Here is a 24,557-nt window from a genome sequence, read left to right as displayed (position 1 = left end):
TGTGCCGTGTGTCATTTCACCACTGCATGCATGTGCTGCCGCTCTTGCTACCACGCCTCTCCTCCTGTGTTTCTCTTTCCCTTCCATTTTGGCTTTGGCCGCAGAGCTTAGGAATGTCCTTCATGTAAATTTATACAACTAAGCCACTAAAATAGTGAGATACCTTTTAAAGTATGCTTTTTAAAGTATTCAAATGCAAGGTAAATGAGTTTTCAGAGAGAATCTGATTTGTGTGTGTGTGTGTGTGTGTGTGTGTGTGTGTGTGTGTGTAATCTGAGGCAATTTGTAGACCTCATTGACTAGATTTTGTATAGATCAGTTCTGGAGAAATTGTGAGGTAGGTGTGTTCATTTAATGAATGTCAGATTCCCTAAATATCTTACATAGTATCGATTTAGGAAAATAATGTTCATAATGAGTTATATATATTCTAAGATAATTTCAAGCTTTAAAAGATTCTTTCTGTGCATTATTAACTCTGAAAACATTGCTTCTTGACTTAAAGTGTTCATCCACTTCCCCTATCCTACATATTCTGATATGCCTATGTGGAAAGGTCTCAGGGTTTTATAAGCCAGCCTCTGCCCCAGCACCCATCACACACATCACAGAGATGCAGTAGGTATCCAGTACTATTTAGCTAGATTTTCACGTACTGTGTTCAGTGACACTAAAGGACATTCACGTGAGATACAACCTTTTCACTTTGGTTTGTCAACTTCTTGGTGAGCAAGCACCTTTATTCCCACGTTCCTAGACAGGGCAAGTTTGAGATGAAGTACTTCTTGGTTTGTGGTGAACCTGGGAGGTAGTAGGGTGGCCACTGAGTCTGTATTCTTTCTGACTGATGAAGGTTGTCCCATGAACCTGAGTAACAGTGGCATTACAGCTCACTGGGTGACTGTTTAGTAGAGAATAAGCATTACAGCTGTCAGTGTTGCATTCACTGGCTCAGCTCAGCTGGCCTGTTAGCTGGAGGTCTGTAAAACAGTGCTGGCTCTACAGACGTCTGGCTTGTTTCGAAAGTTATAGAGTTAAGCCACTGGATATTTGGATTTATCAAATTAGTCTTAATATATGATAACTATTTTGTAATGGGAAGACTATCATTTGTCTGTCCATTTGTACTAGATTTGAATTATCAGCCAGTCAACTGAATAAATTTATGAAGGCTTGTTCTTAATAAGGTTATACTTCAGAAAGGTTTTCTTTTATTATTGATTTTATTATGTATTAGTTATATCTGCTTGGTTAGCCACGTACCCTGGGAGATTTGGCCACCTACAACATTTTGTTGACTAGGAAGTAAGAAATATTGAGGGAAATGACTACTAGAGAACTATCTAGGAGTAGGCTCTTACTCCTAATCCTATATCTTTTTACTACAGCATCTAAATAAGCCACTGAGAACCAGAACCTGTGAGAATTACCTACTTTTTTTTTTAACTGCCAGTACAACAGTCTTGATTATCTCCTTTCCCAGCTTCCTTCGGTTCTTCCTTGGCTTAGTATCTGACTTGTTTTTTGGTTTTTGTTTTTCTTAATTTGCAAAGTACTGTGTTTGTAAAGCACATGGTTGATATAATTGGGGAATCGCAAATTAGTAGTTAAATAGGAACATTTTGGTGGCATACTCAAAGGAGTCTCTGGGACATGGGTGTAGCATTGTTTCAGCAGGACACAGATAGTTACCATTCCTAATAATGCCCTTGAATCTAACCTTGGCATATGATTTCATATCTATACTGTGTTTTCAGATAGTTTTAAGTGCTTTTGTAAACTTAAAATATTCTTACCCTTGAAATACCACAGAAATAAGTAAGCATCCTAAATAATGTTGGCCATTTCTATGCTATTAGACCTCATTTTCAGGTTGAAGACTTAAACTTCTATATAAGTGGTATTTAATTAAGCACACTATAAGGAAAATTGTTATAAGTAGAATTGTTAATGTGTGGATACAAATGACTGGAGAAGTTCCATCTAATTCTTTTAATACCGAAAGGCACAGAGTGTCTCATTTCAGATTTTTCCTTTAGAATTTGGAGCAGATATATATATTAAGCCATATATAGCTTAATTCCCTGTTACTTTTCCTAGAGTGTAATTCTCTAGAATCAATATTCAACTCAGTATACTGAAAATAGCTTTAAGAGAAATATCCATAAAGACAAATAAGCTACATTATTTGTAACTAGTAAGATTATACTTGAGGACATAATCCTTAGAAACTTGTTGTGATTAGCTACAGGATAATACAGTACTATATTTACTGTTTTCCAATGAAATGATATTTGTATAGTACTAGAGGTTTGTTAACAGAGAACTGTTTCACTAAAAGTTCGAAGGTTTAAGTGTTCTGAATACAAGACATTAGATTCTTTATTTCAAGAATGCTTCTAATTGAAATCAAATTTGATTTTAAAAAGTATTTTTTATTTCAAATTATCGTTCACGACGCAAGCAATATATCAGGTGCAAGCTGTTCTTCAGTAAACTGTTGCTTGTCACCTCTGTCAACTCTCAGTCTCTTTACTGTAAACAAGCTGCAGACAAGAATGCAGCTGCTGCTGCTGCAGACAAGAATGCAGCTGCTGCTGCTGCAGACAAGAATGCAGCTGCTGCTGCTGCAGACAAGAATGCAGCTGCTGCTGCTGCAGACAAGAATGCAGCTGCTGCTGCTGCAGACAAGAATGCAGCTGCTGCTGCTGCTTGTGCGACCCTGACCTTTTCAGGTGTTGAAGGCACCAGTGAGCGCATTCAAGAGGAATTGTCTTCATTAGTGTTTGCTGGAAACACATGCTGTGTATCTGAGGTATTCTTGGTCACCTAAAAGTCTGACAGTTGCCTGGGTCCTGGAAAGAAAAATGCTTTTCTTTTATTATTCTGCTTTAAAAAATATATTGTGAGGATAATTTGCTAGAAAAACCTTAATAGATTCAGGAACCATTAAAGACTTTTTGCATGACACTGTCGTGCATTGTGAACAAAAATCACAATATTCAGCTTTTTTATACACACACATATATGAACTAGTAGAACATAAACAAAAATGACAGTATATAGTAAATGTCTCTTAATTCCTCCTACTCGTCAGAATAATTCATCAAAATATGTTTACTTACAGAAAATGAGTTAACAGAAATAGAAAAAGGTATTTTCATAAAAATACCCTTTCTCACCAGGTAACAGTGGCACATGCCTTTAATCCAGCACTCGGGAGGCAGAGCCAGAGCCAGGTGGATCTCTGTGAGTTCAAGGCCAGCCTGGTCTACAGAGCACGATCCAGGACAGGCTTCAAAACTACACAGAGAAACCCTGTCCTTAAAAAAAAAGAAAAAAATTCTTTCTCAGGGGATTGTAATTTAAAAGTATTGAGTGAATTTTTTACACTGTTAAATTAAAATTTGCTTCCAAAGTCTTCCTTGAACAATACCAGAATAGGCCATCCATTAATATTATATTTTGCTTTTTACTATTCACCTATTTAATCATTTTTATAACCATTAAGATAACTATTAAATTGACATAGCTCTGCTTTTTATGTATATCATATTTTTTAGCTTTGCTATATTAGTAACTCAATTAACTACTTAGACTTAGTGCTTGAATATATTCAATAGTGTCCATAGGCTAAATGCAGTAATAATGATTACATTTTTTTCTAAGTTTTAGAGTGCATGAATAAAAATGTTAGCTATTTGCGTGTGTGTGTGTGTGTGTGTGTGTGTGTGTGTGTGTGTGTGTGTGTTTGTCAACTAATTTTAACATTAATCTTAGGCAGTTTTAATTTTAGCAAATTTAATGAATATCCTGAAATTTTAATTAAGTTAAATGCTTTTAATGGTAAGAATAAACCATTAATTACAAATACATAGTAAGGATTAGGATTTAATTATAGTTAAAATATCAACATTTTGAAAAACACTGTCCTATTGGTGATAATTAAAACTCTGATGAAGAGACTTTGTGACACACTTTTTTTCATTTGTCCTGCTAAACTGCATTTGAGATCATATTCATATTGGCCACAATCCAGAAATGATATGACAGTGTAGTCTCTTCCCCGAGCTCTCTGCTTTTAGTAACCTGAAACTTTTTTTAATTTTGATGTTCGAATAAATTCTTTTTGCCATGAGTTTTTTTCATTTTTATTAATCTTTGTTCCTTGTTTTTATGAGGACCACACTTAGAAATGTGAAGTGGTAATTTTTAAACTTCAGTTTTTCAAAAACCAGAACATTTTTGTAAGTGATGTAGCTGACTTTAGTATTCCTAGAAACTGTCACTTGGGACTATCACTGTGGTACAGCTACTTAGTCTCTCTAAAAAGGAAATTCATCTGATTCTAAGTGAGATTCTTAGTTTAAGAGCATACAGCTCTAGAAAGCACGGAGAGTGATTTTTGTTGTTCTATTTATTATAATTAATGCTGGTTTATCTTTCTAAAATATAATGGTGTTCTCAGTATAACTAGGGTTTACTTAAAGCAGCTAATAAAACCATTTGAATCTTCTCATTTTTGTTCTCTTTCATTGTCACTAATCAGTGAAAACTGATAATAGGAAAAGACAAATTAATACATGGCAAGGATTCTTCAGAAGAACAAAGAGATTTATATTAAAGGGCTCGAGGGTTATTTGAGTAAGCAACCACAAATTAACTGATAATGGATCATTTTCTTTCTCTAGCATCTCACTCCCATTTCATGTCGTCATGGGATCACAAAACATGCTGATAAATATTTCAGCGTCTGATCTGGTTTGATCCCCGAGACATGGAATGTGCTTAATAGGCTGCCAGTTCCGTGATAGAAACTTCTGTTTGCTCACATACATACTGGTATGAACATAGAGGTAGAACATAGAGGCCCAGGTGTGCAGCGAAGAATGTGGGAGTCGGGCCTAACTTGCAACTTCTAAAAGCAAACCAATTTATGGAATCATTTTTGCCGCACATACATATGGAGCGTCCCTCTAGTTCCAGTTTTTAAAATCTAAGAATGAAAGACTTAAGTTAATTAGTAACTGTGTTAGTTATTCTCCCCAAACCCTTACTTTGCTGTTTGAATGGTGGCCTGTGCCCACCACCCTAAGAGGCCTTTCTGGGTCCCCATAGAGGGCTGCTCCTGGTGTTTGCCACTACTGTTCTGAAATTCTTGCAAAGTTTCCAGATTATAACAATTCTCCATATTGAGCAAAAGTTGACTGTTCTATATGAGCGACATATCACAGCTCCAGAACAGTATTTGTTCTGGTTTCATTTCTGGTTTGTGACTATAAAAACAAACAACAACAACAACAACAACAAAAACTGATCAAAAGAAATATAAGAAAGGATTTAGTTGGTTCACAATTCTCATCCATTGTTTCATTGAAGTCACAAAGTTGGTCACACCACATCCATCGTCAAGATCAGAGAGAAATAATGCACTCATGATGCCGCTTGCTGTCATCTAGCTTATATTTCTGCAGTACATAGTCCCGGACACCCTTCCTAGGGTATAGTGCTGCCCACAATGGGCTGAGTCCTCCTACATCAGTTAACAATCAAACGGATCTCTCACTAATATGCCCATGGGCTAACCTGATCTAGATAATTTCTCATTGAGGCTCTCATCCCTGGTGACTCTAAATTTTAGCAAGTTGACTTTTTAAACTATCCACCACAGTATTCTAATCTAACTGTACATGAGAAAATACCCCAAATTGAGAAGATTATTTGTGTACTTAGACATAGAAATCACATGCCCAGAGCCCTGATCAGCATGAAAATGGGAGCTGGAAAGTTAGTCTGGGAAGCTGTTTCTGATCTCTTTTCCTGAGCACTTACCATTCAACCCAGAGTTTTAAGAGGTTTTATTTGTTCACTTAGTTTCACATAGGAGGGTCCTTAGTATTTTAATCAGTGTTCTAGTCAGTAGCGTTAATACATGTTTTCATGTCTGTAAATCTTTCATCAGTTGCTGTTTATAGGGTGGTGTTGTCTGTCCTTGTATCCTCTCCCCAGGAGTGACCATCTTAAGAGAAAATAGTTGGTCTTTTTGTTAGAACATTATTCTTTTAAATATACTATATTCAAAACAAATTACCCAGTCTGTCCTAATCATCTTCTTTAAACTCAATCCTACTAATTTTGAAAATTACCACACTGAGCAGATTATCTAAAGTATGTTTCATGCTAACTTTTAACACACAACATTTTCAGTTTCTAAGAGCACTTAGTTTGAAAGGGTGCATCTGATTATAGTGTTTCCACTGCTGTAAATAAAGATTGACGTTAGGGACAAGCACAAAACTCATGTTACATCCTTTTCATACCTGGTAAAGGACTAAATTTAATTGTCTAATCTACAACATATATCTCTGAAGTACTCATTTTATTTCACATCTATGGGTATTTTTATGTGTGAAATGCAAGTTTTACATGGAGTACAGTGATACGCAGTGGAAGCCAGTGCTCATGGTAAGAGGTGAACAGCAATCGTGGGGCTGGAGCTGTGGTTCACTGCTTAAGAACTGTTTGAATGCTTGCCTGTACCCTGTACCCATAGAATGTTTGCCACTACATGCCTATAACTCCCATACAGTTGCCAAATTATAGCAGATCTCCATATTTAACAAAATGCTTGTTTGTAGTAAAACTCATGCTTTTGCATAATGTCATCCCTAATGTAAATATTCAAACTTGCGGTGTTTTTTTTTTTTGTTTTTTTTTTTCAATCCTCCTCAAGAATTGTTGTCATGACCATGCCTTAAGAGTTACGTGTTGTTAAAACATGATTTCTTGGGTTGTTTTTGTTGTGTTTTGTTTCTGACTTCTTTTCCTAGACTGGTCCTGTTGACAGCACTTATATACGGAACCCGAGCATCAAGTTTTCCGTTCAGTCAAGGTCCACATCTCCTTCCACATCTAGTGAAGCTGAGCCAGTTAAGGTGCCTCCCTGGAGCAGCATTGCTCCTCAACTGTACATGTGTGTTCAGGAAAGGGAACTGAAGAGTTGAAGTGAAGTCTGTCTAATGAAGTACATTGTGTAATAAGTTACAGTTCATTAGACGTCATTACATTTTGATAATACAGAGAGAGATAGAAAGTTACCACTCACATTCACCTGAAATAGACAAAAATAGGTGGGTAGGTCGGTAGGTAGATAGCTAAAGACAGTTAGAGAAGTATGTAGAGTTATGCTTGTGTAAACATTACATTCAAAATTTATGGAATTGTTGGCATTACTAGATACAAACTAAGCACATGGCATTGAAACTGCCATTCTTGATTCATATGTTTAATTCTTCTAATCAGTTTAATAAGCCATGATCTAACTAATTAATTGCATCATAAACAGCTCTAAAATGCAGTTGTTATACTGTAACAACTGGACAACTGTGGAGGCTGGGTAGTTTATTCTAACTGCTCAATCAGCCATGGGTACTCACTCAACTAAATCCTGCTTTTTAATGTTATGTTAATAATTCATATCGGTCAGTTACTTTAAGCAGCCCATTGGTCAGTTTTCTCCCCAAAGACCATTTGACATTCTAGTTGGAAGAATGTGCATTTAATTCCTTCTTTATATCTGCTTTATAAGCTTTAAGCCGAAGGTGTTGGGTAATGGTCTCATCAGTCACCCCCAGGAAGAGCAAATGGTGGCATCTCTGTGGATTGCCCTGGATCTGGAACACATTTCTTTCCATTTTTTTGTTTTGTTTGTTTTTAGCAACCAACTGTGATTTAGAGCTTTGCAAAACAATGGTAACAATAACTGCTGTAATGAAATGCACTGCCATGTATGGTTATTCTGTTGTGGGATACTTACATTGCTTCCAGCCCTTTCTTGCTAAAATTAGTCCTGGAGGGATCTTAGTGTTTTTGCTTGTGCAGATGGGCAGTTTGGGTGCAAACTAGTTGTATGTTATATATACTTTAAACTTTAACTAGATCTTCTCAAATGTTTTCCACAGTGCTTGGATCCATTTTTATTCCCCCTGGTAGCATATGAGAGCTCCCCATTTCCCCACATTCCTACCATCCCTTGGTACAATCAGATACTAACTTTTACCAGTTGGATGGTGTGTGAATTTACCATTTTCGTATTAACTTGGGTTTCTCTCTTCTAATTGTATTTAGCATCTTTTTATATGTTCATTGACTATTAATATTTTGCCTGTTGATGTCTTTTGTTCATTTGTTCTATTAATTTTCCTGTTGTTTTGTTTAATGTTCTTGTTAAGTCTAGATATGAGTTCTTTGCTGGGCATATTGCTTGCAAGCATTTTCTTCCAGCCTGAGGATAATTTTTAAGTTTTGTGTTAACTTTCTGTTTTTCAAAACTCTTAGCCGGCTTATCAGTCTTTTCCTGTATGACGTTTATTTTTGTGGTTTTAAAAGTAGTTTTTCTTATGAAAATATTATTTTTCTTCCATGTTATCTTCTAAAATTTTAAATTACTGCTTTTATGTATTTAAGACTTTAATCAAACCAAAATTCATTGCTATGTGGAGTAGGAAATGGGATTCCAGTATTTTCTTCCCAGTTAACAGCTGAGTCCCTGTATTTCATTCACTCCTTTGCAGTAGTATCTCTTCTTTGATGGGTGGGTCTGTTGTGGGCTTTTCTGTCCTTTTGCTTATTTTTTGTTTTTAATTGCAGTGGGTTGTTTTTTTTTTTTTTTTAAGATTTATTTATTATGTATACCTTGTTCTGTCTGCATGTACATCTACATGCCAGAAGAGGGAGCCAGATCTCATTTCAGATGGTTGTGAGCCACCATGTGGGTGCTGGGAATTGAACTCAGGACCTCTGGAAGAACAGCTAGTGCTCTTAACCTCTGAGCCATCTCTCCAGCCCCCTTTTGCTTATTCTTGCACTGACTCCACATTTCTTGGTCACTACAGTAGTTCTAAAACAGTTTGGGGTGCCACTCATAGCCACCATGTTCTTTTTCTTCTCGACCCTTCAGTTTTGCATGCTACTTTTAGTGTTAGTGTGTCAAATTCCATTGAGTCTTTGTATTAGAATTGCATTGACTTCATAGATTTACAAGAGGAAACTGACATCTTCCTGGTAGCGGGCATTTCCACCTCTAAGCGTGCGATGCACAGTAGTTGCTTCTTTTCCTTCTTCAGTGGAGTTTGTTGCCTCCACTGTGTTCCCTGTTGCCTTTTGATTTGTTCTGGTGCCCTGAACCGTGTGTTGCTGTGTGAGTGAGGTCCAGTTGAATGCAGTTTTTATTAGATGCTGTTGATCTTTTCTCCAGCACCTCTGCTTGAGTCTTCAGTTTTAATAACTTCCCCAGGACTTTCTGGAGAACTCTTGTGATAGTTTTGTTTGCCGTTGTTTGATTGTCTTTTGCATAGGGTTTTTTCAGTGTTCCTCTTTTATCTTTTATTTTATCATCTCAAATGTTAAATTAGAGGTTGGGCTCTATTTTTTCAAGATATTCAAGAGTAAATAAAATTTAAATTGAATATAAACTCACAATTTACAAAAAGAACTGACACATTCAGTCAATTTACATATCAAGGTTACAGTTTATATAGGATTGGTTTTAGAGGTTATGGTTAGAAGCAGAAGACTTCCCAACTTTCTCTTAATATTTTAGCACGCTGAGACTTTATACAGGCTCAACTTGTTCCATGTACTTGCTTAGCATCCTAAAAAGAAGTCACTGTCTTTTTCTTGTTTTGTGTTTTGTTTTGTGTTTTTTACTTTGCTAATTAAGCCATGTGCTCTCCTCCCCAACAATAACGTCCAGTAAAGTCACTGGTTCTTTTTATTTAAAGAAACACAATACTTAATAAAATAGATTTTATTTTACTTACAGTAAAGATATAGTTTATAACTAAACTTGAATTAAATTCATAATTCCAATAATATTGAATAATTTTAACTATTTTATTTAAATTTAATTTCTGTGTAAAAATCCCACTTATCTCCATATATTCAAATCTATGTAATTATATTCCATATATATATTCTAAATATGGGACTCAAGTAGTTAAAAAGAATCTTCTAGGACTGGTGAGATATCTCAGCAAGTTCTGCATCTGCTGGGCAAACCTCTGAGGCCACATAAAGTTAGAAGGAGAGAAACGACTTAAAGTGTTCTCTGACCCCACATGTACACGTTCATCTAACTTACACATATACATCATGCATACGTGTACACACACACACACACACACACACACACACACACAGACTCACATACAGTAAAAAGTTGTTTAAAAACTAATCTTCTAAATATTCAAATCATAAGTCTTGCTAAATATTCGGTTACTTTTAATGTGACAAATTTGAATGAATGTGAAAATATCTTCATTTTGTGTAAGTTACATGCTATGATTTTGTTTTCTCTGTGGATTTTATGTTCTAACTTACTTCTTTTTAAATTTCCAAATTGAAATTATTGTAATTGAGAAAAATAATTCATTTATAAATATCTTGAGCTCAGATTTGAAGTATAGTTCTGTAGAAACTGGAGCCTCAGGAAGCTGAGGCAGTGTTTCCTTAGCATTGTTGACATGTTGGTTGGCTTGTTTACTCTGGGCTTTTTCTAGTTGTTTTTTAAATAAAGTGAGTTTTTCACGACACTCATTTCCTCTTCTGCCCGGGATTCAGATTGCAGACTGTGCTCCACTTCCAGCTCACACGCCGACCTTAAGGAAAAAGGGATGCCCTGCCTCGGCTGCCTTCCCACCTAAGGTAGTATTTGCTGTAAGCATAGTGTGTTCCAAAACATGAGAGTGGATTTCTTCTACTTTGGATATTTGCTGTGAGTTTTGTTACTGACTTCCTCATAGCTATAAAATAAAAAACTTGGGAAGAAAATAAATTCGATAATGAATGTAAATACCATTCTGAATGTTGGGAGGAGTGTATAGTGTATTTAATTCTTAAATTTTGTGTTTCCAAGCCTACTAGAGGAAGCCTTATTATGTCACCTGATAAAAGCATTAAGTTGAAGCCCCTCGTCAGAATGAGTCTGAGTTTAATCAAAAACAAGAGCAGTGCTCAGCAAACAGTAAAAGTGGATCTCTCCTTTCCATCCCACTATGACTAAGGCATTGTATATGGCAAGACATGAAGACTTAGCTCCTTGTCTAAGCCTATGCAGAGAAATTCTAGAGACTGGAAGGTCAGTCAATGATCTTCCTCCCCAGAACATAAACTGTTAATATGTTACAAATGAATGAGGTCAGTGGATCTGAAATTAATTTTTAAAAGTATGAAAAGAGCTGGGCAGTGGTGGTGGTGCACACCTTTAATCCCAGCACTTGGGAGGCAGAGGCGGGTGAATCTCTTAGTTTGAGGCCAGCCTACAAAGCAAGTTCTAGGACAGCCAGGTCTATACAAAAAAACACTGTTTTGAAACACCCCCCCCCAAAAAAAAGTCTGCCAAAAAAGAATAACCACATACCATTACATAATGAGACCAGAAGAATATGAATTTAAAATAAACATAGTAAATATCCTTACAGAAATGGGTAATGTGAGACAGGATAAAGCAGTGGTAAGAAAAAATAATCTAGAAGAATTTGACAAAAGAATATAATTCCTGAAATCCATAAAGGGCCTTAAGAACAGATATAGTAGAAAAACAAGTTTGTTCGAAAATGAGATGAAAAATCTGCAAGTTAAGATACATGACAGGAATGGTGTCAACATTTACTTAATATAATATGACTTTCAATAGGAGAGAGGTAGAATTAAAGAAATAGAGAGGGTCCAGAATGATAGCTCTGTGGTTAAGAGCATTTGCTGTTCTCCAGAGGACCAGAGTTCCATTCTCAGCGCCCACATCAGATAGCTCACAACTGCCTGTAACTCCAGCTCTGGGGGTCTGATGCCCTTTCTGACTTCAAGGGCACCTTTGCACACTTGGCATACACAGTAACACAGAAACACAAATAAAAGCATGTTTTTAAAGAAATAATGACCTAAAATTTCTTCAAACTAGAGATGAAAAGCTTCAGTAAAGGATGCAAGAAAACACTTAAAACTTGCTCAGAATGTTTAGTTTCCAAAGAGATGAACTTATTTAAATGGTAGGAACTTAAATAACCACTTGGAGATGGGAAAGCATAGAAATCAAGAGGCGGGAGCTGCTGCCCCTGTTGGAGGCGCTGGCTGTGCAGCCTGACAGCCCGGATCTCTCCCTGGAGCCTGTGTGAAGAGACACAGGCCCCAGGGTGCTGTGGTGTGCATCTGGAACTTTAGGGCAGACAGAAGGACAGACTGGAGGCTCTTCTGGAAGCTCAAGGGCCTGCTAGCCTGGAGTCCACAGTGCAGCAACAGAAACAGCAGGAAGTGCGGTCTCAGCCAGGTGCAAGGAAAGAACTGACCTTTGAAAGTTGTCCTCTGGCTTCCACAGTCCTGTAGCACCTACACATGCACCCTGGCCCCCCAAATATTAATAAAAATAGTAGTATTTTTAAAGATGTGAGAGAAAGGAAGACTTGGAATGAAAGAATTCAAGACAACGCTGAAATTAAAGGGGTGTTTCAGAAATGTAAACTCTAAGAAATGCAAGATCAGACTGACTTAGCGATGCGAGAGTCTCTCATTTCAGTCAGTTCAAGTGAAAGATGACCAATGAAGACTAGAATAAAAGAGCCAGCATTGTAAAAGAAGTCACTGACAGAGCAAAAGCAATCCAACACTAAAAGTTATATCCAGAAAACTCGGAAAGTACGAGGCGTGCAGTGGGCGTGAGGTTTGTCTGGTGCGTGAGAAGTGCCTGCAGGTCCACGTGGACATGCGGTAAGTTGTGGGAGGATTAACTCTTCCGTCAATTATTTTGCAGCGCAAGACTCATCAGTTCTTCGTGAAGTCTTTCACTGCCCCTACAAAGTGCCACCAGTGCACCTCCTTGATGGTCGGCTTGATAAGACAGGGCTGTTCCTGTGAAGGTAAGAACAGCAGGAAGGAAGGCACAGCTCCTTGGCTGGGGACTGGTGCCACGTGGTTATGGGCTCTAAGCAAACAGATGGGTTTGAATGCCGTCACTGTTGCCGCCACCTCTGTGACTGAGCAAGTGGTTATAACAGAGATGATAGGAAACGCTCCATAAAGTTGACTTTTGTCCTATCTGCTAGTGAGCGCGTGGAGATTACAACTCCAAACGTTTCTTTATGCCTTTATAGTCATGGAAACACTTGTTTTCAAACAGTCGATCAAAGTTGCCAGACAGAGAGCCTGGGAATAGCTTAGTGAATAAAGGACTTAGCATACGGGCATCAGGACCAGAGTTTGGTCTCCAGCACAAATGCCAGGGTGCCCACCTGTAATCCCAGCCCTCAGGAGCTAGAAACAGGAGATCTTTGAGGGTGCTAGCATGCTGGACTGCTGGAATGTCAAGGTCCAGGTTCAGTGAGAGACCTGGCCTCAGAAATGAAGTGAGGTGTGACAGATGGAGGAAGATGCTAGACCTTAGCCTTGGACTGCACATCCTCACACATGTGAACATGTACTCCCACACATGCAAACACATGTACATGCACACAGGTTAATTCAGCATTGCTGATAGACATCAGATAGCTGAATGTTCATTAGTAACTCTTGCAAGAGAATTTGGGGCTGATAAGAAGTTGCAAGAGGAAGAGCTAGAAAAAAACCTCCAGAGAGTACTTTGGTAGGGATTATAAATTTAAGTCAGCCATGTTGTTTACAAGGTTGGGCTTTTTGTTTATTTGTTTTTTGTTCTGTCTTTTACCCATTTGCTTCTCAGGTTGATCACTAATATTAAAGAGAATAATAATATAAATAGTAAAAAACTTTTACTACTTCTCAATGAACTTCTGACTTACAAGTGACTGGATCTGTTTCCCTGGTGATAAAACAGTTGTTTAAAATAAAGGAGAAAATAAGTATTCATCTAACTAGCACCACAGATGCAATCAGTGCCCAGTGAATTTTGTTGTTGTTGTTAAAATGAATTTTACCTAAATTATTTCCTTTCCCCTCCCAAAGCGTGTGGGTTCTCGTGTCATATAACGTGTGTGAACAGAGCCCCGGCCGCTTGTCCGGTTCCTCCTGAGCAGACCAAGGGTCCCCTTGGTCTAGACCCACAGAAGGGAGTGGGGACAGCGTATGAGGGCCATGTCAGGGTGAGTACCTCTGTTTAGTCACTCAGTAAGCACAGCACTTGACAGAAAAGTTAATGAATCAAAGTCATTTAAATAATATTTTATCCAGAGCCATAATTATTATTTGGAAATAAATTCTAAAATATCACAGAGTTTTCTGTACTCTCTGTATCTTGAGATTTACAAATGTCGAAATTATCATAGCAGAACCTTAGGCCTCTCTGGTCTTGCCTGAGAGGTAAAGTGCAGTTGAGGCGTAAGTTAGAAAATACCGAGACCTACGCTTACCACCATCCCAGGGACAGCTACATGGGAGCTGAGTGTCGGTCTCATCTTATAACCAGAGCACTCTTTGTGCCACTTCTACAAGGCCAGAGTAAATTGTACTTTAGTGAGGTGTCAGACTGAGATGTTCCAGGCTCCGAAGAGCGTGTTCCCACTGTCCCCAACTGATGGCACCATGTCCCACTTGCCACCTTACCAACTGAAAGCACAGCCTGTGGGTGTCCCCTGCAGTTCACACGAGCCAGAGGCTCTCGCCGTCATTCTCACTGGAGTTCTGTCTGTCTGTCTGCCTGTCTGTCTGTCTGACTGAAACAAAACTAAGATCCCTAAGCCAGCGGGAGTGAAGAAAGGGTGGCAGAGAGCCCTGGCTGTGGTCTGTGACTTCAAACTATTTCTCTACGATATTGCGGAGGGAAAGACATCTCAACCCAGCTCTGTCATCAGCCAAGTGATTGACATGAGGTAAGCCCCGAGGGATGAAGATGTATGTGTCATCTCAGCATAGGAAGTGAACTTTATGATCTTTCCTTATGTTACTATGCTTTACATTAAATAACTGAATTTGGGGTCAGTTTTCAGATTTAGCCTTCCGGCTACTGTGACATACTAGGTAAGTAGGGAGCTAGGGGTGGTTGGGCAAGTTGGTTTATGTGTTGAGTGTGTGGAGCTATAAAAGTTTGCCTCTAAAAGACCAGTTTAAAGGTTATATAGTGAAAGAGTCCTCAATACACGCTGATAGTGCAGTGGTTCCATGAAAGTCAAGGGACAGTGTCTCACACTAGCCCCCAACGACATACTAAAGCAGCCAACAACAGTTAAGAAGCTGTTCCTCCAGCTCCATCGTCCAGACTCTTCACACGCCCCTCGAGCACCTCTTCCCCATTTCTTAGAGCTCCAGGCACTGTCCCGGGGGATTTTATTTTCTCCTACAGCTTCAGCCATTGCTCCTGATTGATGGATCCCATGCATGTCTCTAATTCAGACACACCCATTGCTCAGAATGCACATTTCCAGCTATTGGTGTCTGAAACACGGTAAAATATGAGGAACTGGTACAGGGAATATCAGCAATGAGATTTGGCAGACCTGCTGATGGACTGAAAAGATGGGAGGCTAGCCTTGGCCCATGTGGTTAAGGAGAACATGAACAGCAGCAAAACTGTCTGTTCAAATGAAGATAAGCCAGTGTCGGGACTTTCAGACAAGGGGCGTGATGGCCCTGGTGACAGCGATCCAGGACAGAGGAGTCGGTCTGTGGCAGTGCTGAAGACACAGTGTCAGAGGAGCTGCACTTGAGATGCACTGTGGCAGGCAAGAGTCCACTGGGGACTCTGGAAACTACCCAAAGTCCTTCTGCCTTTGTGCTTCTTGGCCTTGTGTGTCTGCATGAGTCAGCCGCCGTGTCCTGATCATTACCTTGAGTGCTATCAGTCACTATGTGGGAAATCTGGTGTTTTGTTTCGTTTTAAATTGAGCTTGGATGTTTATACACTTGCGCTTTGAGGATTGCTTCATATTTGTTATTTGAGTGCACAAGCAAAACCACACACATATGGCAACATGAAATAACCCTAAATGTTTAACTTTTATTTTAGAGATGAAGAATTTTCTGTAAGTTCAGTCTTGGCTTCTGATGTTATTCACGCAAGTCGAAAAGATATTCCCTGTATATTTAGAGTAAGTCTGTGTGTGCCTTGAGCACTTTATTACTTTGAGGTTTTGTGTGTATATTGTGTGTGATGGGCATATGTGTTTGCACATGCATGTGAAGGCCAGTGATTGGTGTCAGAGACCTTCCTCGATTGCTCTCTTCTTTACTTACTGAGACAGTCCCACTGAACCTGCAGCTCCCTGCTTTAGCTAGTCTAGCTAGCCAGCTTGCTCCAGCGACCCCCGTCTCTCCCTCCAGAGCATTGGACTATCAGACACACCTTCCTGACTCTTACCTGGGTTCTGGGGATCTAACTCCGACCCTGGCGTCTGTGCAGCAAGTGTTTTATCCACAAAGCCAGCACCTAGTTACCTGTTTTTAAAGAGTATGTTTTGCTACTCTGTATAAATCATAAAGTTACTAGGACAAGATCCAGACCTAGTACTCATTTATGTGTCCATACCATCCAATATTTACATGAATACAAAATTGTGCTTAGACTTGTAGAATGCATAAATATGCTTCTAAAGAATGCTTCACGTTCTATAATATTTTTGAGTCCCAGTTCAATCTTCAAGTAAATATTACTACATGAGATTTCTCAAGTTAAAACAAAAACATTTGTCTCTGTAAAACTCTCATTTTTAAAATTGTGTTTCAGTTGTCTCTTCCTTTATAACAAATACTCCAAAACTATAGTAGAAGTATTCATTTCCCACTGTTCTACAGCATTGACAGATGTTCCTCCTGTGGCTACATCCAGCTTAATTGGAGCAGGAATATCCAAAATAATGTTGTTCTCACATCTGTGGCTTTGATGCTGGCTGTCAGCTGGCCAGTGTCTGTTCTCTTTTTATTCATGTTCTCGTTCTCTCTCTCTCTCTCTCTCTCTCTCTCTCTCTCTCTCTCTCTCTCTCTCTCTCAGTGTGTGTGTGTGTGTGTGTGTGTCTGTCTGTCTGTCTGTCTGTCTCTGATTAATGCATACAGAAGTCGATAATAGCCATCTTGGTGAAGGAAACAGCACAGATTTGTAAAGCTGCTCTACTGTCCTATCTCCTATCTGTCCTACTTCCTATTTGTCCATGACTCTTATATCTAAGGAAGGTCAAAGACTTAAACTTAGTCTTTCACTTTCAAGGCCAACAACTATTTATTTTCCTCTAGCTCCCAAGGGAATCTGTAAAGGCTCACTTACCTGTGACTAATTTGTAGTACAATTTTATTGTTACTGATGTTTAAAGCAAATGTAAGTATATAAGGGCCTACACATACACACACACACACACACACACACACACACACACATAATTTAAAAGCACTCTGATTGACTTGTGAACCTTTATTTACTTACTGTTTGAAGTGATCTAATCTTCTTTAGTGATAATATAAAGGATGTTAGGAAGTCCAAGAGACTTCCAGAACCGTGTGGTGTAGTGCTTACGAGCATAGACACATACTTTAGCTTCATGCCCTTGAGAAGTTACTTACTTTCTCTTTATCATGGATTCTCACATATATAAAATTAGTATATAATCATAGCTCCTGTCTTATGAAGCTGTTAAGAAGGTAAATGAGTTAATACTTGCAAAGGGCCTTTCTCTCTGATACTTGATCATTTTAAGTGTTAGTATGTATAATGCATTTTTATGGTATTTTATAACAAAGAGCATGAAATGATAGTAACATTTCGACTTGTCTCACCTATTGTTTGAATTATAGAATTACGGTGAGATACTCTGATACAGTATAGCTAAAGTTTGCTAAAGGAATAATTTAATAAATGCTCATTTTACTGTGAGTGCTAAGCAAATGAACAAAGCCCTGAAGCTAGCATAAAAGGTATCTGTTTTCTAATACTGTGAATATCAAATTGCTTCAGGTCACAGCTTCCCAGCTCTCCGCACCTGGTAACAAATGTTCCATCCTGATGCTGGCGGACAGTGAGACCGAGAAGAGTAAGTGGGTGGGAGTGCTGAGTGAACTACACAGGATTCTGAAGAAAAACAAATTCCGAGACCGCTCAGTGTATGTTCCCAAAGAAGCTTACGACAGCACTCTACCCCTCATCAAAACCACGCAGGCTGCTGCAATCCTAGGTATGCCTTTATCACGTCATCATATTTCATAACTGTTTACTGATCTGCGTGGTGTCTGGCATATGTCAGATGTTTGCAGGATGAATGAGAGCCACTTCTGTGTTGTAGCACTAGTGCTGAAAGCCAAGCCGCTAACCTTTTTCTGCTCTCATGAATTGAAACAAACGCAATCTTAGAGTGTGGGTTTCATGTGTAACGTGTGTTACTGAGGAGTTTTGACATCATGGAATACATAGCATGTCACCAGCAAATAGCAGCTTCTGTGTGCAGACGTTGACCTTGTATACTGCTCCACCTCTGTTGCCGCCCAGCAAACATGAAAAGTTTAGTGAGCAGGATTCAAACACCGTTCACAGTGTTTCTAGAATGGATGACTCTGTGATACTCACAAACTGGGTTTTTAGTTTTCTCATTATTGAATAAGCATTTCCTTCCTTTGACACTAAAGCAGGCTTTTAGTTGATGGTTCTGTTTTAAAAGGCGTGGCATATTCACACTGCCATCTGAAGGGAAATGTAAATCGTGTATTTTGAGTTTGTTATTTATCGCCACTCTGATATCAGATTTTCTCATTATCTGGTGTATTCTATTATCTTTACATTCTTATCTGACGAAAATGCTTTATGTTTGTGTCTTAACTAGATCATGAAAGGATAGCTTTGGGAAATGAGGAAGGATTATTTGTCGTGCATGTCACCAAAGATGGTAAGAGAAAACTCAATTATACTAAAGTAATTTTAATTATAGATTAAAAGACTCTTGAACCTAAAGTCTAAGTGCAGGGTTGTGTTACTAAGATTTTCCAGATATAATTTTATATGTTTTTAAATCCAAAGTTTTTTTTCTTTTTCCTTTTTGGGTTTTTTGAGATAAGATTTTACTATGTAACTGGCTGTCCTAGAACTCAGTGTGTAGACCAGGCCAGCTGGACTCACAGATCTGCCTGCTTCTTCCTCCTGGGATTAAAGGTGTGTGCCACCACTCCCAGCTTTAACTCAAGATTTCCAGTTCTGTTGCCCCTTTATGTTCCAGAGCTCTGAATACTCTCTCTCTCTCCTGGTTTACTGGACAGTTCCATTCATGTGTAAAGATGGCACAGAAGAGAAAACTACTCATGACTTTTCTCATTCTTAGTAGTGCTTTAAGAGGCAATACCTAAAATTCCCCGTGGGTGGGTCAGCACAACAGGTTTTTAGCTCCCTAGGGGGAAATAAAGTGCTGAGTGAAATAAAGCAAAACCAGTTGAATTTGTGTTTCATAAACATAGCATTTTCAGTTCTGTCTGAGAAAGCAGGTCACTTAAGTGTGATGAATTTGTTACCCTTAGAAATACCTTGAGAAGTGTTAGGAAGATACCTCAGTTGGTAAGTGCTCGCCATGTAAGCACTGAACTCCCAAAACCCACATAAAACGCTGGGCATGGTAGTGTGTGTGTGTGTGTGTGTGTGTGTGTGTGTGTGTGCGTGTGTGTGTGTGTGTGTGTGTGTGTGCGCGTGTGTGTGTGTGTGTGTGTGTGTGAGAGAGAGAGAGAGAGAGAGAGAGAGAGAGAGAGAGAGAGAGAGAGAGCAGCACTGGCCAGCCAACCTAGCCTGGTAATCAAACCCCAGGTCCCAGTGGGAGACCCTGACTAAATAAGCAAAGGTGGGCATGGCTCCGCAGGTGCCCTGAAAGCCTGTGCTTGGTCCCTGGAACCCACAGAAGAGTGGAGGAGGAAGAAAACTGATGCCACAGGGTCCTCGGACCACCACACCAGTGCTGTGACATGCCCACCATGTCCACAACTTACAAGTTTTAATTAAAAACCAAAAACTTAAGGCAGACAGCTTCTGAGAAAGAATAGCCTAGGCTGATTTGTGGTGGCACATGCTTGTGCGTGCATACGTGGCCACATGTACACACAAAGAAATACCTAAAAAAGTAGGGCTAGAGAGATGGCTTAGTGGGTAAGAGCCCTGGCTAGGCTGCTCTTGCAGAAGACCCCAGGGTTCAGTTCCCTGCATCTACATGGTGTCCTACACCATCTGTAACTTACATTCCAGGGTATCCAATGCCGCCTTCTGGCTTCTATGGACACAGGCATGCAAGTGATGCACAGACATATGTGTAGGCCAAACACCCACATACATAAAATGAAACTTTAAAAAGAAATACCTAAAGAGAAGCATGAGTTGCAGTTACTTGGATTTTAAAAATAGGAACTCATGTTGAAATTCCTAGAATGTAGTAGCGGAAAACAAACTTTGTGAAACCTAGGTAGGCATGCTTTACACTGGGATTCCTTGCCATGACTGACAGGATCTCAGTGCTGAACCTAATACTAGCTATCAGCTACCAGTGGGTTATATGATCTGATAATGGGCTCACTTATCCTCCTTTTTTTTCTCTGTGATTTCTGACTTTGATACCTTTGTGTGTGTTTGTCTTTGATATGGGTTGGGTTATATACTTTGGTGTTTAGTTTGGATACAATTAATACAACTGTTTTGCATTTAATGTTGTTTCTTCCTGTAGAGATTATTAGAGTTGGTGACAATAAGAAAATTCATCAGATTGAACTCATTCCAAGTGACCAGCTTGTTGCTGTGATCTCAGGCCGAAATCGCCATGTCCGACTTTTTCCTATGTCAGCTTTGGATGGCCGAGAGACGGATTTTTATAAGCTGGCAGAAACTAAAGGGTGTCAAACCATAACTGCTGGGAAAGTACGCCATGGAGCTCTGTCCTGCCTGTGTGTGGCTATGAAAAGACAAGTCTTCTGTTATGAGCTGTTCCAGAGCAAGACCCGGCACAGGAAGTTTAAGGAAATTCAAGTCCCATGTAACGTCCAGTGGATGGCCATCTTCAGTGAGCAACTTTGTGTAGGATTCCAGTCGGGATTTCTCAGATACCCCTTGAGTGGAGAAGGAAGTCCATGCAATATGCTCCACTCAAATGACCACACACTATCATTCATTGCACATCAACCCATGGATGCTATCTGTGCAGTTGAGATCTCCAACAAAGAGTATTTGCTGTGTTTTAACAGCATTGGGATATACACGGACTGCCAGGGCCGAAGATCTAGACAACAGGAATTGATGTGGCCAGCAAATCCTTCCTCTTGTTGTAAGATTCTTTCTTATTTGTCTGACTTCTTCCCTTTTTGCCTTTTCATTTACCTTAAATACAATCCTTTTTACTAACAGCTTCTTTTTAATTATTCTTAAGGTCTTCCCTAAGTACTGACTATGTATGTTGCTAATGTAAAATAAACTGTATATTGTAAAACCTAGACAAATAGGGTGAACATTAAACACTTATAAGTAAAACTAATCTTCCTATGACATATTTACTGAGATACATTTTAATCTCAATATTGTTGTGTTTAAAGATAATCTTTCTCTTCACTGTCACCCTAAACATAGTGTCCTTAAGTAACATTAGCTCATAGAACTCATGCTGGAGAAAGTGTTACTAAGTGATTGTTTAACAGTTCTTAGACAATATAATGTGGCCTTTATAAGAAGTAGTATACTGGGGGCTGGAGAGATGGCTCAGAGGTTAAGAGCACTGACTGCTCTTCCAGAGGTCCTGAGTTCAATTCCCAGCAACCACATGGTGGCTCACAACCATCTGTAATGAGATCTGGCGCCCTCTTCTGGCCTGCAGTCATACATGCTGATACATAATAAATCTTTTTTATTAAAAAAGTAGTATACCATTTTATATTTTATAGGTATGTACATTGATTTAAATTTATTTCACTCTTTCCATAAATATTAAAATGTTGGTATATCATTCGGTACTTTTATCACTGAATAATAATCACTATTGAGTGCGTATTATTTTACCATATGAGATGAAGTCACGAGGGAGACCGATGCAGTGCCATCTGCCCTCACAGAGCAGGAGGACTCCTGACAGAGGAGGTGGTCGGACAGAGTGCTGCGTTACAGGTGCACTCAGGAGAGAGTGTGTCCAGATTGGTTTGTAATGGGAGCCGCTTAAGCCTGTTTAAACACTGAGAGGAAAAAGAACCAGTAGGAAGGGTGGACAATTTGGGAAATACAGAAAATAGAATAAAATGCCCCAAAAGATCCCAAAGAGGGTAGAATTCAGGAATCTAGTAAAACACTTACTGGGACAGGAGGCAGGGACCTCTCCCCTGCAGCAGGAAGGATGGGGGGCAAGACCATCCGGGGGAGTCAGGCGAAAGCGTGTATCTCAGAAGAGTGAGTTCTTACCACAGTAGAAGGGCCAAAAGCCTCTAACTCCACCCGGATTGAACTATTTCTAGTGTTTTATTTCTTCTGAAAGGAACATTTTTATGAAAGTGACATGGGGGTCAATGAACGATGCTTTGCAGCTGAGTCAGATAATCCTGAGCATTCTAAGTGCATTTCTAGGTGTAATTCCGCCGTAACTGCAGTTTATGTAAGTCGCTTGCTCTTTGCGTGTGTCGTCCATTCCTTCCACAAGTGTGCAGTGGGCATCATACACACCATACACTGTCCCACAGCTTCAGGTCACAGCAGCAGAACCATGCTAGGAGACACGTGTCCAACACTTGACAATGCAGTGAAATTTCTTACTGGACAGGGTGTATTCATTGACTCCTTCTGTATTGGGCTTACAATCTGACCTATGGCATATCAGTTCATCCTTCATGCTTTATGTTCTGCTCGCTTCAGAAATGTTTATAACATCATTCTTATGTAGTAACTGTTGGGTTTTGAAAAGAGCCCACTCTTAGGATAAACCTTTCAAAGTGATTGGGGCTTAATAGTTCACAATAATCAGCAGGCTGTACCTTCCTTCCTTCCCCCAGGTTACAATGCACCTTATCTCTCCGTTTATAGTGAAAATGCAGTTGATATCTTCGATGTAAACTCCATGGAATGGATACAGACCCTTCCTCTCAAAAAGGTAATAGAACACTAAAATGTGGGCCACATTGGTTAATTTTTTAAATTTTTTCAATGCATATATTCATTGTGCATAGTACTGTGTTACATGAGGACATTTTCAAGAGTGTATATATTGTACATTAAGTGTACTACCCCTGAACCCCACTACTCTCCCCTCTTCTTCCCCCTCCCTCTCCTGTGGGGGTCTCTGCAACCACCAAGGCCAGCAGAGTGTCAATCTGTATGAGGCAAGAAGGAAGTCGGTTCAACATAATTCAGTAGCTGGTTGGTTCAGACTTTAAGAGTCTGACACTGGGCAGTTTATTTTAGGCATATTTAAATATAGCACAATTTGGAAAAAAGTTTCTTGGTGATACTTAACTAGTTCCATGTGCACAATAATGCTTAAGGCATGACTACATTGAAACTCTTTGTAAAGTACATGTGACATCTTCTATAAAGATGGGCACTGTAGATTAACTACACGTGACATCTTAAGGGTCTGGGGGTGTGGGGCAACCTGGTGCAGTCTTGGTCATGCATATGGCAAAGGTCACCAGGCTGGTAACCACTCTGCTCCCAGCCTTCTGGACAGAAAACAGGCTATAGATCTCTCCTGTGAAGAGACAGCCCTGCTTGCTTCACACTTCTGTTTGGTTTTCCTAGTGCTTGTCTGGGAGCACGAGGCTCCATGTCTCCTCCCCTTTGTTTGCCTAGGCAATTGTGCTTCCACTATTGCATTGTAGAAACACAAATGGTTTTAAGTATCTCTACAAAATCTAAGAACTGCACAGCAGAGAAAACCTGCAGTATTTGTCTTTCTGAGAAGGGGTTCATTCTGAGCTGGTTAGTTTATGATAGCTAGGCCAATACTATAATGTATTTATTGAATTTAAATTTGTCCATATAAAATCTGATTGTTTATGATGAGCACATACTGCAATGTAGAATGTCAGTGTAGTGCCTTCTGCTTTGGGTTAAGGGGCTCAGAGAGAGTTCACTTTCCATGTGAAAGTGATTAATCCAAGCCAGTGATTAATCCCTTGATTTTATAGCTGGAAATGTGAAATCAAAACTTTGTAGGTGTCTTAATGTTTTAAGAATAGTGGTTTCCCATATGCCAAATAAAACATAGTATTTTCCATTAACATTTCTATTTCCATAACAGAAAATTTTACAGGTATGGAGTTTCTATTTTGTAGAAATGGAAAGTAATCCTGTTATATAGATGTATTTGGTGTGGATAGTGCACGCACCATTAGTTGAGGGTCGGGTTATAGGTGCAGGGTAACGAGGCAGCCAAGACATTAAACAGATGCCTCTGACTTTTTTTTTTCAAGACAGGGTTTCACCATGTAGCCCAGGCTGGCCTCAAACTCAGAGATCTGCACCTCCTGAGTTCTGGGAGTAAAGGCGTAAAGGCGTGCTCCACCACTGGCAAAAATATGCCCCAATTTTAAGACATATTAGTAATGTAAACTCTCAGAAAAATGCTACATTATGTAAAGCAGCAAAAATATCATCCTCAAATTTGTAAATTTGGGTTGGCCAC

At 39.3% G+C, this 24,557-nt stretch overlaps 1 protein-coding gene across 21 annotated transcripts in view; it reads left to right on the top strand.

The window, feature by feature from the left end:
* Nucleotides 1-24,557, top strand: part of Cdc42bpa (CDC42 binding protein kinase alpha) — a 206,671-nt gene that overhangs the window by 162,822 nt on the left and 19,292 nt on the right. For 12 of the 21 annotated variants that reach the window (XM_036201800.1, XM_036201796.1, XM_036201794.1 and 9 more), the window contains 9 exons: nt 10,621-10,704; nt 12,806-12,911; nt 13,972-14,108; nt 14,695-14,834; nt 15,968-16,049; nt 17,903-18,119; nt 18,762-18,824; nt 20,631-21,224; nt 22,927-23,024. In XM_036201800.1, the coding sequence (XP_036057693.1) occupies nt 10,621-10,704; nt 12,806-12,911; nt 13,972-14,108; nt 14,695-14,834; nt 15,968-16,049; nt 17,903-18,119; nt 18,762-18,824; nt 20,631-21,224; nt 22,927-23,024 (1,521 nt within the window). Of the gene's footprint in view, nt 1-6,830; nt 6,936-10,620; nt 10,705-12,805; nt 12,912-13,971; nt 14,109-14,694; nt 14,835-15,967; nt 16,050-17,902; nt 18,120-18,761; nt 18,825-20,630; nt 21,225-22,926; nt 23,025-24,557 lie in introns of all 21 variants that reach the window. The other 9 variants (XM_036201790.1, XM_036201799.1, XM_036201795.1 and 6 more) reach the window with 2 other exon arrangements.

Source organism: Onychomys torridus, chromosome 11 (genome assembly GCF_903995425.1).
Source record: "Onychomys torridus chromosome 11, mOncTor1.1, whole genome shotgun sequence".
Taxonomy (NCBI): Eukaryota; Metazoa; Chordata; class Mammalia; order Rodentia; family Cricetidae; genus Onychomys; species Onychomys torridus.
Note: the sequence above shows the minus strand (reverse complement) of the source record. Positions and strands in the feature narration are given on the sequence as shown.